Below are 14,639 nucleotides of genomic sequence, written 5' to 3'. Positions count from 1 at the left end.
TGAATCATAATATGATATTATATACGGGGTGTTCCATTTGAAAAGTCAAAGAAGCCGCTACTTTATAGTAGAAGCGACAACGCCGCTTCGTCTGAAATATTTAAGGCGTGTAGGTCATATTGATTTATGCATACTGTGAAATTTTCAGGTTGATCCGTTGAATAGTTTGTCAGAAATGGCTAATTAACGCTCATCATAAAAAGCCCTGTATAGGTATGTATTATTCTTTCCATTATTTTAAATATTTCAAAGTTTTACTTTTATTTACATTGTATTTCACGTTGTGTAACTGAAATTGCCACTGTCGATAGTTATATCTTGAACCCTTATAATATGCTTTTCACTATCATTTATGTTAAAGGTTTAACTTCATATCCATATATTATATCCTTGTTTCAATAAATTCTTGAAATTGTATTGTTCCTGTTACACAAAGCAAGTGCTTTTGCACTCATCATCATTTTTCTTTATTCAACTATTATTATTATCATGTTCTGTGGAACCTTTCAAATGAATGAATAAAGTTATTATTATTATTGTTTATGCCAATCAATTTTTATGACACATACCTAATGTAGCGTGTAATTTAAAACGTGTTATGATGCGAATTTATATAGTCAATGAGTATAGAAACGTTCATAATTTCTTATTTTATGTTCTTTCTTGTACTTTAGCTTTTCTTTTTTTTTTCGTCTGTTTCTAGTATATTACTGGAGTTCTATCTCAACACCAAACCCATATTTTAAAACCTCGACACGTGTTACGATCACCAAGTGATCATTTTCGTTGTTTGATCTTTCTCTTGAAGATGATCACTTGGTGATCGAAACACGTGTCGAGGTGTAAAAATAACGATTTGGTGCTGGAAAAAAACTCCAGTAATATTCATTACTACACCAAAGGTTCCAAACAGTGCATCACAAGTCTCAAATGGTATAAAAAAATTCTATCAATCATGTATACTTTGCTCTTCAAATAGGGAACTGTTGGGCAATAAACGCTATCATTATTAATATTATACTTTAATACAATCAATAAAAACATACAAAAGTTTGGTACTCTACTAACGAAACAGTTTCAATCAAAATTGTTTGGGAAGTCAATTTAGGAAGATTATCCTTGATGTCACTCCTTTTTACACTGGGATCTACATGCCTAAAGTAATTTTGAAAATCAATTCAACTGGGACATGGTACATGGGATGAAATCATCGGAATTTTGGATAAAGCAGCTGCATTCTTTGACGTCTTCTGTTCAACTTTCAGAATGGTTCATTTATAGTATGTTGGTCGTGTGTCCATCTAAAGTAGTAGCAATTTTGATTCAGAATCTCTTCTTGTGAAGGTTTTGCTCAAATCTACATCAATCTATCGATTTGATATTTCTTACTGGAACATCTGGCATGAAATGAATCTATTGAAAACAATTTCCTAACACTGGGATTCTTTTAATACCATACAAAAAGTGACATTCAAGATTTACACTTCATTCACAACTCATCAATTATTTGATTTTGCGTTACAACCTAAAGTTTTGTACCTCAAGAAGGATCAATTGGTTCTCAATTCGTAAAAAAATACATTTAAATATTTTGAAACTGTTGTACACATCCAACTTACATGTTAAAGCTACTAATCGTAAAAATTCCATCAGATAAAGTGACCACTATCTGATGAGATCACCTAAAACCTAACATTTCATATAAACAAGCTCTAGATTAAATATGTTACAAAGGAATGGTAACTTCTTGGAGAATAATTTGTCCTCACATTCGATCACTTTCTCTTCCACTGTCATCAAGCAAAAACAATAGAACATAGCAATGATTAAATGGAATGTTTTTTCGTCATTTAGACCAAAAATGCGACGGCGGACAAAATCAGAGCAATGAAGGTGAAAGCGACAACTTTTTCAGCGGAGTTGCATTTATCAGTTTCGCAAGTTTCACAGCTGAGGTTTTCCAAGCTATGGGGGTCATTGCTAGTGCTTGAGGAAAACCATCCAACTGCTTTTGCCATAGCCGAACAACCAAAAGTGGCTGGTGGTAGACATCCTCTTGCAATATATTCCCTGCCATCTTTACCTGAAGAAGAGGAGAGATTATAGTATACAGTATATACAGCGTGACTCACGGTGGTATTTTAATACTTTTTTGTTAATAATGTCCTATACCTATCTCTATCTGTTTTCGAGATAAAAAATAAATTGTGTTGAATATGGTCCAAAACATGGCCTTAATTGAAATTAAGTACATCAGTACTCTCAATTCATGAAAAGTTGATATTTTGATGACAGTTTGGACAGACTCGAAATATTCAAATAACACAAAGAATTTGACTCCATATCATACAGGGCGTGCTGAAATTACTATTATTTCCATTGTGCATAAAAGTAGTCGAAAGTTAATGTTTTCAAATGAAACCCCCTGTATATTACTCGGTAAATTGAAATATGGTGAAAAATGCTTCAAGATGATATATCATGTCCCTATACCTAAATCGTCAAGTTTTCTCAATAAGTCGCTTCTTCTAGAAACATTATTTTTTTTTTAGAATTTGGATTTAGGTAGCAGTGGAATTATCAAGCTTATAGCAGTTCGGTTACTTTTATAAGTAATTTACAAAGAGTTATCGATGGTGTTTCGAATCATCTTCCAAAATGAATGCAAATATCGATTATTCAAACGAAGTTCTTATGTTATTGTCTGTACTTTCCCATGTTTTAGACCACAAAATATTACTTTTTACCTAGAAATGACTGATTTTTGGTACAGTTGTTCCCTGGAAACTTTGAGCCATAGTTAAGGAAATTATTTTGTAATCTTACAAACTTCCTCTCGTTCATTGGTGTTAATTCAGGATACATTTGGTTGAATTTTCTACAAGTTCTGGCAATGATTTGATCACACTGTCCGTGTATAATAAATAATTTCATAAGAACTTCGTTTGAATAATCAATATTTGCATTCATTTTGGAAAATGATTCGAAACACCGTCGATAACTCTTTGTAAATTACTTATAAAAGTAACCGAACTGCTATAAGCTTGATAATTCCACTGCTACCTAAATCCAAATTCTAAGAAAAAAATCATGTTTCTAGAAGAAGCGACTTTATTGAGAAAACTTGACGATTTAGGTATAGGGACATGATATATCATCTTGAAGCATTTTTCACCATCTTTCAATTTACCGAGTAATATACAGGGGGTTTCATTTGAAAAAATGAACTTTTGACTACTTTTATGCACAATGGAAATAATAGTAATTTCAGCACGCCCTGTATGATATGGACTCGATTTCTTGGTATTATTTGAATATTTCGAGTTTGTCCAAACTTTCATCAAAATATCAACTTTCCGTGAATTGAGAGTACTCATGTACTTTTCAATTAAGGCTATGTTTTGGACCATATTTAGCACAATTTATTTTTTTATCTGGAAAACAGAGAGAACTATAGGACATTATTAACAAAAAAGTATTAAAATACCAGAGCGATTCCAAAAATGTATTAATATACAGGGTGTTCCATTAAAAAAAATTAAGTTGTTAGGACTTTTTGATGGAAGTGGCAACGCCGCAATGCTGAAAATATTTAAGATCGATAGAACAGGTAAGGAAATGTGAGAGGTGAAATTTTCAGAAAAATCATGCTCTGCCTTTTTCCAGAAACGTCTAACCTACCATCGACCGTGAGGCACGCAGTATATAGAGAGATTATAAGGATCCTCGGAGAAGAAGAAATTATTTTGGATTATTATATTGCTTCCATCATCCTGATTCTTAAATGGATGTATCATCTGTAACTGTATCTATTTTGTTCTAACGAATTACACGGCGTGTTTCTTGTCCTCGATTCGTTTCTTGTCCTGAAGTTTATTTTATGATTTTTGAGAGTCGAAGATGGAGATTTATATTCATTGTATTATCTACATTAGGCATTAATGAATTACGTTGACACCAGGATCAAAATTCCTCAACAAGTCTGATTACTTCAGTTTTCAATTCGACAATATCATTGTTAAGTATTGTAATTGTAGTGTCGTCCAGCATACATAGTTATGTGAGCCTTTGTATGTGTAGGTAGGTCTTTAATGAAAATGGTGAAAAGAAGTGGTCCCAGTACTGACCCCTGGGGGACTCCCAGTTTCACATGATATTTTCTGGAATCAACATCATTGAATTTCACCAACAAATATAGTACTGTCATGTATACTATCCAGTTTATCATACATTGCGGAAAGTTTAGGGCACTTAACTCAGCTTAGGGTACTTAGCTTATGGGATCAACAGATAGTATACAGAAAACAAAAATGCAGTCTGACTTCAAAGTTGAATTTCCATGTGAGAAAATACATTTTCGTAACGTCCTGTATAAAACTGATTTGTCATTATAGAGGTGCCGATATTTGAATATCAACTTCCTCCGCCTAATCATTAAGTAAACAGAATAACCATAAAATATAGTCATAACACATATCGCTCACATCCTTGGATTATTTTGCTGAATTTGCTTAGCTACAGTTACAAACAACTCATATTTCGTGATGAAATGATGTCAGCTGTGGTAAAGATAAAATACTTGGCAATAAACACATTCAATTTCATTAAAGTGCATCGTTGCTTTTTTCAAGAACGGTTGTTGAGTCAACTGAGAATTTGAATAATTTTTTAATTTTTGAAGACACTTTATTTCCAACAAGAGGTTAACCACTCGCCATTTTATTTTTTCATAATGCCAATAATTTTATTCATATTCAAAATTTACCTGCTGTCTGTCCATTATTTACCTGCTCATTGACTTTTGACCAATTAGTTCATTTTCTGAATTTGTTAAACTTTTTTCGTACACATTGTATTTTTTCTAACATGAATTGTCAAGTTACTGTCATTGATATACAGAGTGGTCCAACGAAAAGTATGCACCTTGCTTTTCTCCTTTTTTTGCAACTTAACGCAAAAATGCTCGTACAGGTCAATTTTGCTTTTGAGGGGGACACATTTCAGATGTATTTTTCTACCTGTGCCTTCAACCCCCTAGCGAGGGTGAGTAACAACCCTAAACTTTCAAATGAAAAGTGGGGTCGAGTGATATATCATTTGAAAGGGCACAAAATTATCTTTCCAATGATACCTAATTTGTTGTATTTCACTTATACATGTAGGTATTATGAAGAAAAACAACTACAACCCAGTACTTTGAAATGTGTAATTGACTTAGTAGAATCCTACTTCAGCAAGTGCTGAACAAATTAGGTATCATTGGAAAGAGAAATTTGTGCCCTTTCAAATGATATATCACTCGACCCCACTTTCCATTCAAAATTTTAGGGTTGTTACTCACCCTCGCTAGGGGGTTGAAGGCACAGGTAGAAAAATACATCTCAAATGTGTCCCCCTCAAAAGCAAAATTGACCCATCCGAGCATTTTTGCGTTAAGTTACAAAAAAAGGAGAAAAGCAAGGTGCATACTTTTCGTTGGACCACTCGATATGATTAATAAGTCAGTTGTATTGAACTTTCTTTTGAATTTATTTAAGTTTGTTAACTACTTTCATAGTTTCTGATCCATATTTCGTCCTACATTCAATGTATTCAGTCACCGGGTAGGTGAATTTCGTATATTTAACAAATTAGGAAACTTACTGTTGTATACAAGGTGTAACATAAGTACGATAAAATATTCAAGTGACGTATTCTTGAAACAATTTCAAGAAAAAAGTCTATGTAAACTTGTGTCCGGAAATGCCTCGTTTTGGAGATACAAGGTGTTGAAATTGAATTTTTTGTTCGTTTTTTAAATATAACTTTTGCGAAAAATAAGTTTTTGCAAGAAATTTGGTACCCGGGTTTTTTGCCGTGGGAAATCATAAATTCTTATTGATTTTCATGTAACATCTAGAGGGCGCTGCGTACGATTTCTGAAAACATTACAAAAACTAAGTATGTGGTGGATATCGTCAAAATAAACTTTTTCCAATTGAATTTTTATCGAAAAATCATTCATTTTCGAGATAAATTGTTGAAATTTTTCAAAAGTCATAAGTTTTTTGCAATTTTAGTTATTTGTATCTCGAAAATGAATGATTTTTCGATAAACATTTTTTATGAAGAAGTTTATTTTGACGAGATCCACCACATACTTACTTTTTGTAATGTTCTCAGTAATTTCACTTGGCTAAGTAATAAGCATCAACATAGAAAATTGTAAATATCTCGAAAACGATCACCTCCAGCGTTGTTGAGGAAGTGTACCTTTTTTACTTGAAAAAGGTGTGGAAATTCGTTTTCACATGAGAAGTAACAAAAGTATGCTGTCGTCAGCAAAGCAATATATTGAATTCTTGTTTTTTTCCCCAATAAGTCGTTGATATACAATAAAAAACAGGTTGGAGACAATATGGACAAAATATCTAATAAAGATAAATTATTGTTCTTGACACTCGTTAGATTAAGAAGAGAATTTACCCTAGTAGAAATGTCATATTTTTGTAATTTAAGCAAATCATATGTAGCTGTGGTATTTTCTACTTGGTTTCAATTTATGTATCACCAAATAATTAGCATCCGTGGGGATCAGATTTCTGAGAGTAGAAAAATACAAGAGGTACCATTATGTTTCAAAAACTTCGATAGTGAAAATGTTGATTTTGTTCTAGATGCAACTGAATTATCTATGGAAATTCCTTCCAATCTCAGACATCAAGGAAATACTTTCTCTTCTTATAAACATTCAAATAACATTAAATTCTATCAAAATTCTATCAATATCTCCACTATGATTTGTCCTAGTGGAGATATTGTTTACTGTAGTGATCATTTTTGACAGACGTTTTTTGATTCGACATTTGAGTGATGAAATGGGTGTTAAAGTGTATAAAGCTCCGTTCTTGATGGAGAGAGATATAACTTACAGCTGAAGAGAAAAGGACAAAAATAATTGCAAAAGCCAGAATATATATCGGAAGAGCTATTGGAAGAATAAAATTTTATAGAATTCTTTCTAAAAGATGTCCAATTTCATTGCTGCTTTTGATTTCGAAAATATTTACAATAATATGTTATTTAGTAAATTTTGAAAAACGACTTTTCAAGTTAAGCACTTTTTCTATGTACTGAATTATAATAGAACATACTATAATGGGCTAATTCAGGCTAATTAATATATAATTTTCTGCAAGGTTAGTTTTGGTCAGGATATTTATGGACTGGATATTCAGTTGTAAACTCACTAAGTTATGGTTGGAGTCAAAGTTTGAAAACAATGTCGATAGTTTGAAACAAATGAAAACGAATAATTTCGACAAAGTCGACTTGTGTTACGTTGGCAAAAGTGTACTGATTCAAATGGAGCTTATTTCGAATAAAATGAATAAGTACTCACTTAAATAGTACAGTTTGAACTAGATTCATGAAAACAGACAAAACTTTTGAAACAATCTAATAAAATGTAACCCAAATGTATTAGGGTTTATTGATATAGGTTGTTCACGTTGAGAAGAGAATGACGTCACAAGATGACAAGTTACGGCGTTGCCAACATGTGCACTATTTCGATTTTTTTTTTAAACTGTTGATATGTTTCATTGCTATTATCCTTACTTACTATTAAATTACTTTAAATATTTGTTGAGACTATTTCGACAATGATTTAAGCATACTGTATATACGCGGGTCTTATTAAAAGGAAGTATTAGTTCTGAAAAGAAAAAAAAGACTGACAGTTTCAGGTGAGAAACTTACAAAATGAAATGTTACTAGTTTCATTGATGCTGAACGCATTTCAGTGAGAATTTTAACGTTGTTATGTTGGATACACAAAATTACCAAAAATGACGTCATTCTCTTCTCAACGTGAACAGCCTATATCACTATACAATAATGTTAGTACTTACTTTCAGCTGTTATTTTATAACATTTTGGTCCGACCACGCTGTCAAAAATTCCAGCACTGCCACACTCTTCGGTATTGTAAGTGAAAGAAGTGAATCCCCATTTACATTGGACGCTATTTTCTGAATTACAGTTATAACATTTCAGGCCTTGGACTGAAAAAAAAACGATTGAAGTATGTCGCCACTCTCTCTTTCTATCATACTCATTAATTGATCAACAGATGAAGCTAAATAGCCTTAATTTTTTACATTACGCGCTTTATATTAGCTTCACCTGTATATATGTATGTTTGTTTCTAACTCTCAAGCTCGGGATCTAAATTGACAGAATTATCGGCATTATTGCTTGATCTATTCGCGGGCAGATGGCGCTGTACGTAACTATCGATTATTGCTTGATCTGTTTGCGGGCAGATGACGCTGTAGGAGAGTATTGTGACGATTGTGGATACTGACAATCAAAACGTCGTGACATAACTGGTTTGAAATCTCTTAATTTTTATTTTTCAGTTTTTATTAATATTTCAATTTTTATTTCTTTGTAATTTCAGTTTCTTGTTTAATTGTTTTCTTTCAGGGTTTTCAAATCAATTTATATTATATTAGACAATGGAAGTCCAACTACTACAAAACCGCGGAACTTTTAATAATTGCCAAAATACATTGACATTTAACTATATAATATGAGGTAGTGAGCTTGAGATCAGGTCAGAGGATGCTCGAAATGGTTGCCTTGACAGATGAACAGCATATGCAATATTTCACACCGAACATTTTCGAACACAGTAACGTCAATATCTCAACAAATATTTATTATTCTCTGCCAATATTGAAGCAGGTTCAGTTTTGTACACCTTTTGCTTCAAATAGCCCCATCAAAAGTCCAAAGGTGTCAAATCTGGTGAGCGGGCAGGCCATTCTGTAGGACCTCGACGGCCAATCCAATGACAGTAGTTTCCAGCATATTCAAATACAGTTCCCCTGTCAAATTTTGATCAATAAATAGGGGTCCTACGATACGGTTTCCCAATATTCCTGCCCAAACGTTAATTTTTTCTGGATATTGGGAAAACCGAAAACTAAATGAGAATATTCTAACTGAACAATGATGTTCATTGTCGTACTGACATTTTTGTCGTTTTTATAAACAAAAAATAACTTAACTTCAAGAAATTATCAAATGTTTCGCCGTTTTGTACTAGGTGAAGATATTGTTTTGACCTAGGATTGTTTTATAGTGAGTATGAAATGCTCAATGCATAAAAGAATTACAAGAACTCTTGTGAAACGATAGGATAACAAAAATAACCAGCTGGATGTACTGTTACAAGACAAGATTTAATTCTTACTGTACCCTTACAAGGTTTGAAATGTACTGAATTATTTTACAAAAATGGCAATGTCTCACATCGATAGTTAGAGAAGGGGTCAGATTCGTCATTGCAGGGATGACAGAGGGTTGGATTAACATAGGTAGGACAAGTCACAATAGCGGGCTAGTCCTAAGATAAGGGACATAAGAAACAAACGAATTGAATACCTAGTTGATTTGTAGTTTATAATATTTACGTGGAAATAGGCTTAAATATTCGGGTTGTTTAGGAAAAGATATTCGGGAATATTGAATTTTATGAGGAAAAGTGGATTAGAAAGGACCCGTACATAAGAAAACCAACTGTAAAACCCCGATTGGGAATAATGAAAAATTAAATAACTTTAACAAGATTAGTAAACAATACATAAAATAAAAATAATGCTATAAAACATCTGTTTTGTTGGACAAATTTTAGAGCTGGCAACTCTAGGCTAAATACTAAAAAATTAAGAGTTACTTGAAAAACATAATAATTCTGATAGCAAGATTTTGAGACCAAACAGATATTGACTTCATATTCTAGGGTTGTGAAGTATTTGTCAGGAGTTCGAAAATGATGTATCATTCAATTCCCAGATGGCGCCCAGCCGCCATCTTGAAATTTTCCTCTGTCAATTTCACTTCAAAATGAAGTATTCATGCATTAATTTAATTCCTTTCAAAAAAGAAAAGGGGAGGGGATATTAAAGAAATGCATTGTATATTCAATAATATTTTTTTATGCTGCTTTTATATTGTTATCTCTATTTGCACACTAATTTGTACCAACGGTCTATGACTTGTGTCAAATGAATATTCATAACCTGATCGAATTAAAATCTATCTATCTATCTATCACATTGCGACTCGCGTCTTGAATAAAATTTAGAATGAAAATTCTATAATTATTATCATGGATTTTTCTGTGCAAATGTGCAATTTCAATGCAAATACATGAACCTCATTTTTATCGACCTTTTTTGGGTATTTTTAACTTCCACAATTGTCGATGAAAAACTGATTTTCGTCCACAAAAAATTACTTTCATGGAATATGAACCTCATATATTTGACGAATTCGTTTCCATCCTCTTTGTACGAACTCTATTCATTAACTTGCACTTCAATGTCATTTTCGTTCTGTGTTAACTAGAGATTATTGAATACAACCAGCCCACAACGCATGTTGTTTATGTACAATCCCTTATTACCTTGACTTTCACAATCATCGAAGGATGTTATAGCGTTACTAATTTTCATCGTATGATCTGAGAAGTAAATACGAGGGTGGTCCCAGAAATACCCGACCTGACCAAGAGATGGCGGTAGTTGTGTGAAAAATATCGCTGTATTAGGAAGTAGACAATCTATGAAGCATCTGTTTCAAGTTTGAAGACGCTGCGTTGTTTAGTATTTGTTTGGCAGGCATCAATAGCGAATGATTTCGGTGAATTTGTGAAAATGGAGAGAATTGGTCATCGTTTTGTGGAACAATACTTTCATCTGAAAGGCCTCAGCCCAACCAAAATGAAAATAACAATAGTACGTTATACTACTACTATAAAGTTATAAAATTTAATGAAATCGGTGATAAAACTCGAGATAATATGAAGGCATCAGATTTACTAGAGGCGATGTGTATTGGTATGCATATAATTGAAGGGATAATGAATCATTTTATTGATGGAAAACTAGAGTCTGGAATGTTATGCAGTAGAATTTCAAATTGAAATTATCAAAGTGGCAGAATTCTGATTTCTGTTTAATCTTTCTTTTTGAAGATTAACACCTCAACACGAAACACGTGTCGAGGTGTTAAAAATAACATTTTGGTGTTGGGAAAAAACTCCAGTAATATTAGATTATAATTTTGTCAATGTTATCTACCCTAAATTGTCCAGTCATTTTAGGGGGTTTGCCTAGGAAAGTGGACATACCCAGCTGTGAATTTGTATAAACTTTGTATTTTGGCATCATAAAAGTATTCTCAAAATTCACATATGATTCGACGACCGCAACTTCAAAAACTGGGGGTCAAAAGTCAATAAAAAACGACTTTTTGCACGTTTTTTTTTGCCAATATCTCGTTTCCAATGGGTTTTATGCTAATTGTTTTTATTAACAATATTGTAGAGAATTAAATTCTCTACAACTTTTGTTTCAAACATTTTTTCATACGTTGAATCGTTTTTGAGATAGAGGGCAGCGCGAGCGCAGATTAAATATTATTTGAAATCAACTGGTTATTCCGATCGAAATCAGCTCATTTAAGGTTTATAAATTATTACTTAATAAATAATTATGAATAATTTTCATTTTCCATCAACAAATACATTATATTTGAATATTTTTTTCATTAATTATTTATTTTCAATTAACTATCAATTTATTTAATAACACTTACCTGCCCGTGTAGTTATAAATTTGTAGAGAGAAAAATATATATTACATTATAATTTGAATCTAATCTATAGTAATTATTCTTTAATAAATAAAAATGAATAGAAAAGAAATTAAATTTCAAATAATATTTTTATCAAAAAATCTCATTTGATACATTTGTGAATGTCAAAATAAAAAAAAATAATTAACAGAATAATGAGTTTTAATTTCAATTTTCTTCTTCTTCATCGTCGTCGTCTCCTCGCAGCTGTAAAAATTCAAGGCCGTTATCATCTTCATTGTCATCTTCACCCAGATTTGTTTCCAATTCTTTCATTATTTCTGGATCAAAGGACCTATCTTCGTCAACATCGGTCTCATATGGTACATCATTGAGACAAGCTTGCTCATTACACTGGCTACAAGCTAAAGAGCAATGCAACCCCGCTTTCCTGCATCCACATCTTGAACCACATCCACTTCTGCAGTTACAGAATATCGTATTGAGTAACTCATTTGGAGCAGGTGGTAAAATGGTCACAATAGGTTCTAGCAATCCGTTACGCATTATCCAACCCCATTCCTGGGGTTCCAAATCATGTCCTAACCAAGTTTGAACTTGGTAATAAACACGATTAAAATGTTGGTGAGCTGCTACTTGTTGGTGGGATATTTGATAACTGCACAGGTTTATTGAGCTTTGTTAGCTTGACATATTGTGCATAACGAAGATGATCGATAGTATCTACAGACTTTGGAGAATTATAAACAGCTAATAAAGTTTGCAATCCACTATCAAATAATCTTTAAACCAGGCAGTTTTCTTCTTCAAATGCTGCGGCAAGTTCATTCAAATTAGATAGTTTCTCGAATATTCTTAAAAACTTTTTTTTTTCTTTTTTCAAGAGCGCAGAAGTCGTATCACAGCCGCTTAAAGCGTGAAGAAACAAAATGAGTTTTTTAGAACATGAATATTTGTCGAAACTCTAAGAGGAGTATATTTCCGTTTTCAACTTTGCTTTACCAACTTTTTTAAAAAACAATTCCTGTTCAAGAGATAAATGATCAGTTCATTTATCTCTTGATCATTTTCGATCGGGACAACCAGTTGATTTTAAATAATATTTAATCTGCACTCGCGCTGCCCTCTATCTCAAAAACGATTCAAAATGAATGAAAAAATGTTTGAAACAAAAGTTATAAAGAATTTAATTCTCTACAATATTGAATACAATTAGCATAAAACCCATTGGAAAAGAGATATTGGCAGAAATGTGCAAGAAGTCGGTTTTTTTGACTTTTGACCCCCAATTTTTCAAGTTGCGGCCGTCGAATCATTTATGAATTTTGAGAACACTTTTATGATGCCAAAATACGAAGTTTATACAAATTGACAGCTGGGTATGTCAACTTTCCGAAATACAGGCCTAAATCGACCTAAAATGACTGGACTAAGAATGTATCTCCAAGCAGCAAACCCTTACTCGATCTTTCATCCTATTCAACATTTCAGGGGTGAAACCACCCTTACTAGGGGAAGAAATATACAACTCTTAAATACAAACAGAATTGTTGAAACAAATACAGACGTAACTGGACTTTTTCAATATTCTCTTTTTTTAGTTATTCCGGAAAAACAATTTTAAAACTGACTGAAAATACTTGGAATGCATAAGAGCCCACAATAAAAAGCAATAACCTAGTATTGGTGTGATTTCCTTGTAGATAGAAACGGTACAATCACGTTCTTAAAGATAATAGTGGAAGCTTCTTTTTATTCTTATATATTATTCTAAGAAGCTAGACCTTGTCAGCCCTAGCAGGAACCCTGACCTACTTGATCACTCAAGGGATGAATAATAAATATTCAGTGCTGAAACCTAGTTTAAATCGTGAGCGAAATCGCTATCAACATTTTTTATTAACCCATCATCACACACTGCACTCTTATTTCTAATAATTTAAACATATATCCAACTCACCTGCGTTGATTCCAAGGAACACAGCCAATATACAGTGGAAGATGGGAGCCATATCTTATTATATTACACCTACACGTTGAAATTTGCTTGATAATACTTTATTTGGCACTACACAAAAGCTCCTCTATGAATGCCACTATACTATATGCTCAACTAGAACACGAATGGGAATGAATGAATTAAAATGGAGACAGATGAAAGAAAGAGTAGGAGCTCCGTTCCGAAGAAAATGAGCGGTTTGGAAGGCACTTGTTGCCATGTTGCCAAATCTACGAGAATTTTAAATGAATAGTTCTAGTCAGACTACCGTTCATCAGAATTAGTAATAATTCAAATTTCAGACAACCGTGAAGATGTCTACTTACTGGTACAGTACAGAAAATACAAAAACTGTGAATAGAAATGAGGTTTGAATAGATATAATTAGCTGAACAAGTAAGGATTCAATGGTTCACGTAGATCATTGAAGTATGTAGTTTTTATTTAACGTCAACAGCGCTTGGAGTCATCTAGAATATCCGTATCGGTGATTCCCTGATATACTTTTCAATTTTATGTAGACTAAATTAACCAACAACAAAGCGACATCGAAATAAATGGCCCACAAATGTTTAGAAGTGGGTGCCGGCAAATAAGCCATCAATACACAATTTCATATTCAATAAATATTTCTCTCAAGTGCTGGGATCGATATAAATTGAAGTCCTCTAATTTGATTCGCTTTTTTGTTGGTTTGCATAATATTTGTTCGAAAGTTTCAATAAATTACTACAGTTGAGCCGACGGAAGAATACAAATGCGTTGTCAATGAAATATGCAAAAAATATATAATTCCATAACGTAACGGACATTCTTGGGCCATAGTTTAAATAACAACCTATCATTATTTTTTTTGTAGATATACACCTTTGAAAATTCTAATATTTCAAAGGAACACCCTTTATAATAATATATCACCTGGTAGAATTTTCACCCCCATATATGAAATTCTATTTTCACAACTCTTTATATGTGGCTGATTCAGAAGAAT

At 32.6% G+C, this 14,639-nt stretch overlaps 1 protein-coding gene across 1 annotated transcript; it reads right to left on the bottom strand.

Moving 5' to 3' along the window:
* Nucleotides 1–1,006: 1,006 nt before the first annotated feature.
* LOC111510200 (uncharacterized) lies at nucleotides 1,007–13,851 on the bottom strand. The gene is made up of 3 exons (XM_023166097.2): nucleotides 13,610–13,851; nucleotides 7,893–8,045; nucleotides 1,007–2,083 (listed from the first exon to the last, which is right to left on the bottom strand). The coding sequence occupies exons 1-3, from the start codon at nucleotides 13,659–13,661 to the stop codon at nucleotides 1,851–1,853; spliced, it is 438 nt and encodes a 145-aa protein (XP_023021865.2). The 5' UTR covers nucleotides 13,662–13,851; the 3' UTR covers nucleotides 1,007–1,850.
* Nucleotides 13,852–14,639: the final 788 nt, after the last annotated feature.

The sequence above is a fragment of the Leptinotarsa decemlineata genome, unplaced genomic scaffold, assembly GCF_025532065.1.
Source record: "Leptinotarsa decemlineata unplaced genomic scaffold, Ldec_3_MD MMD2_tig00000010_RagTag_RagTag, whole genome shotgun sequence".
NCBI lineage: Eukaryota > Metazoa > Arthropoda > Insecta > Coleoptera > Chrysomelidae > Leptinotarsa > Leptinotarsa decemlineata.
This window is presented reverse-complemented; position numbering and strand designations above follow the sequence as displayed.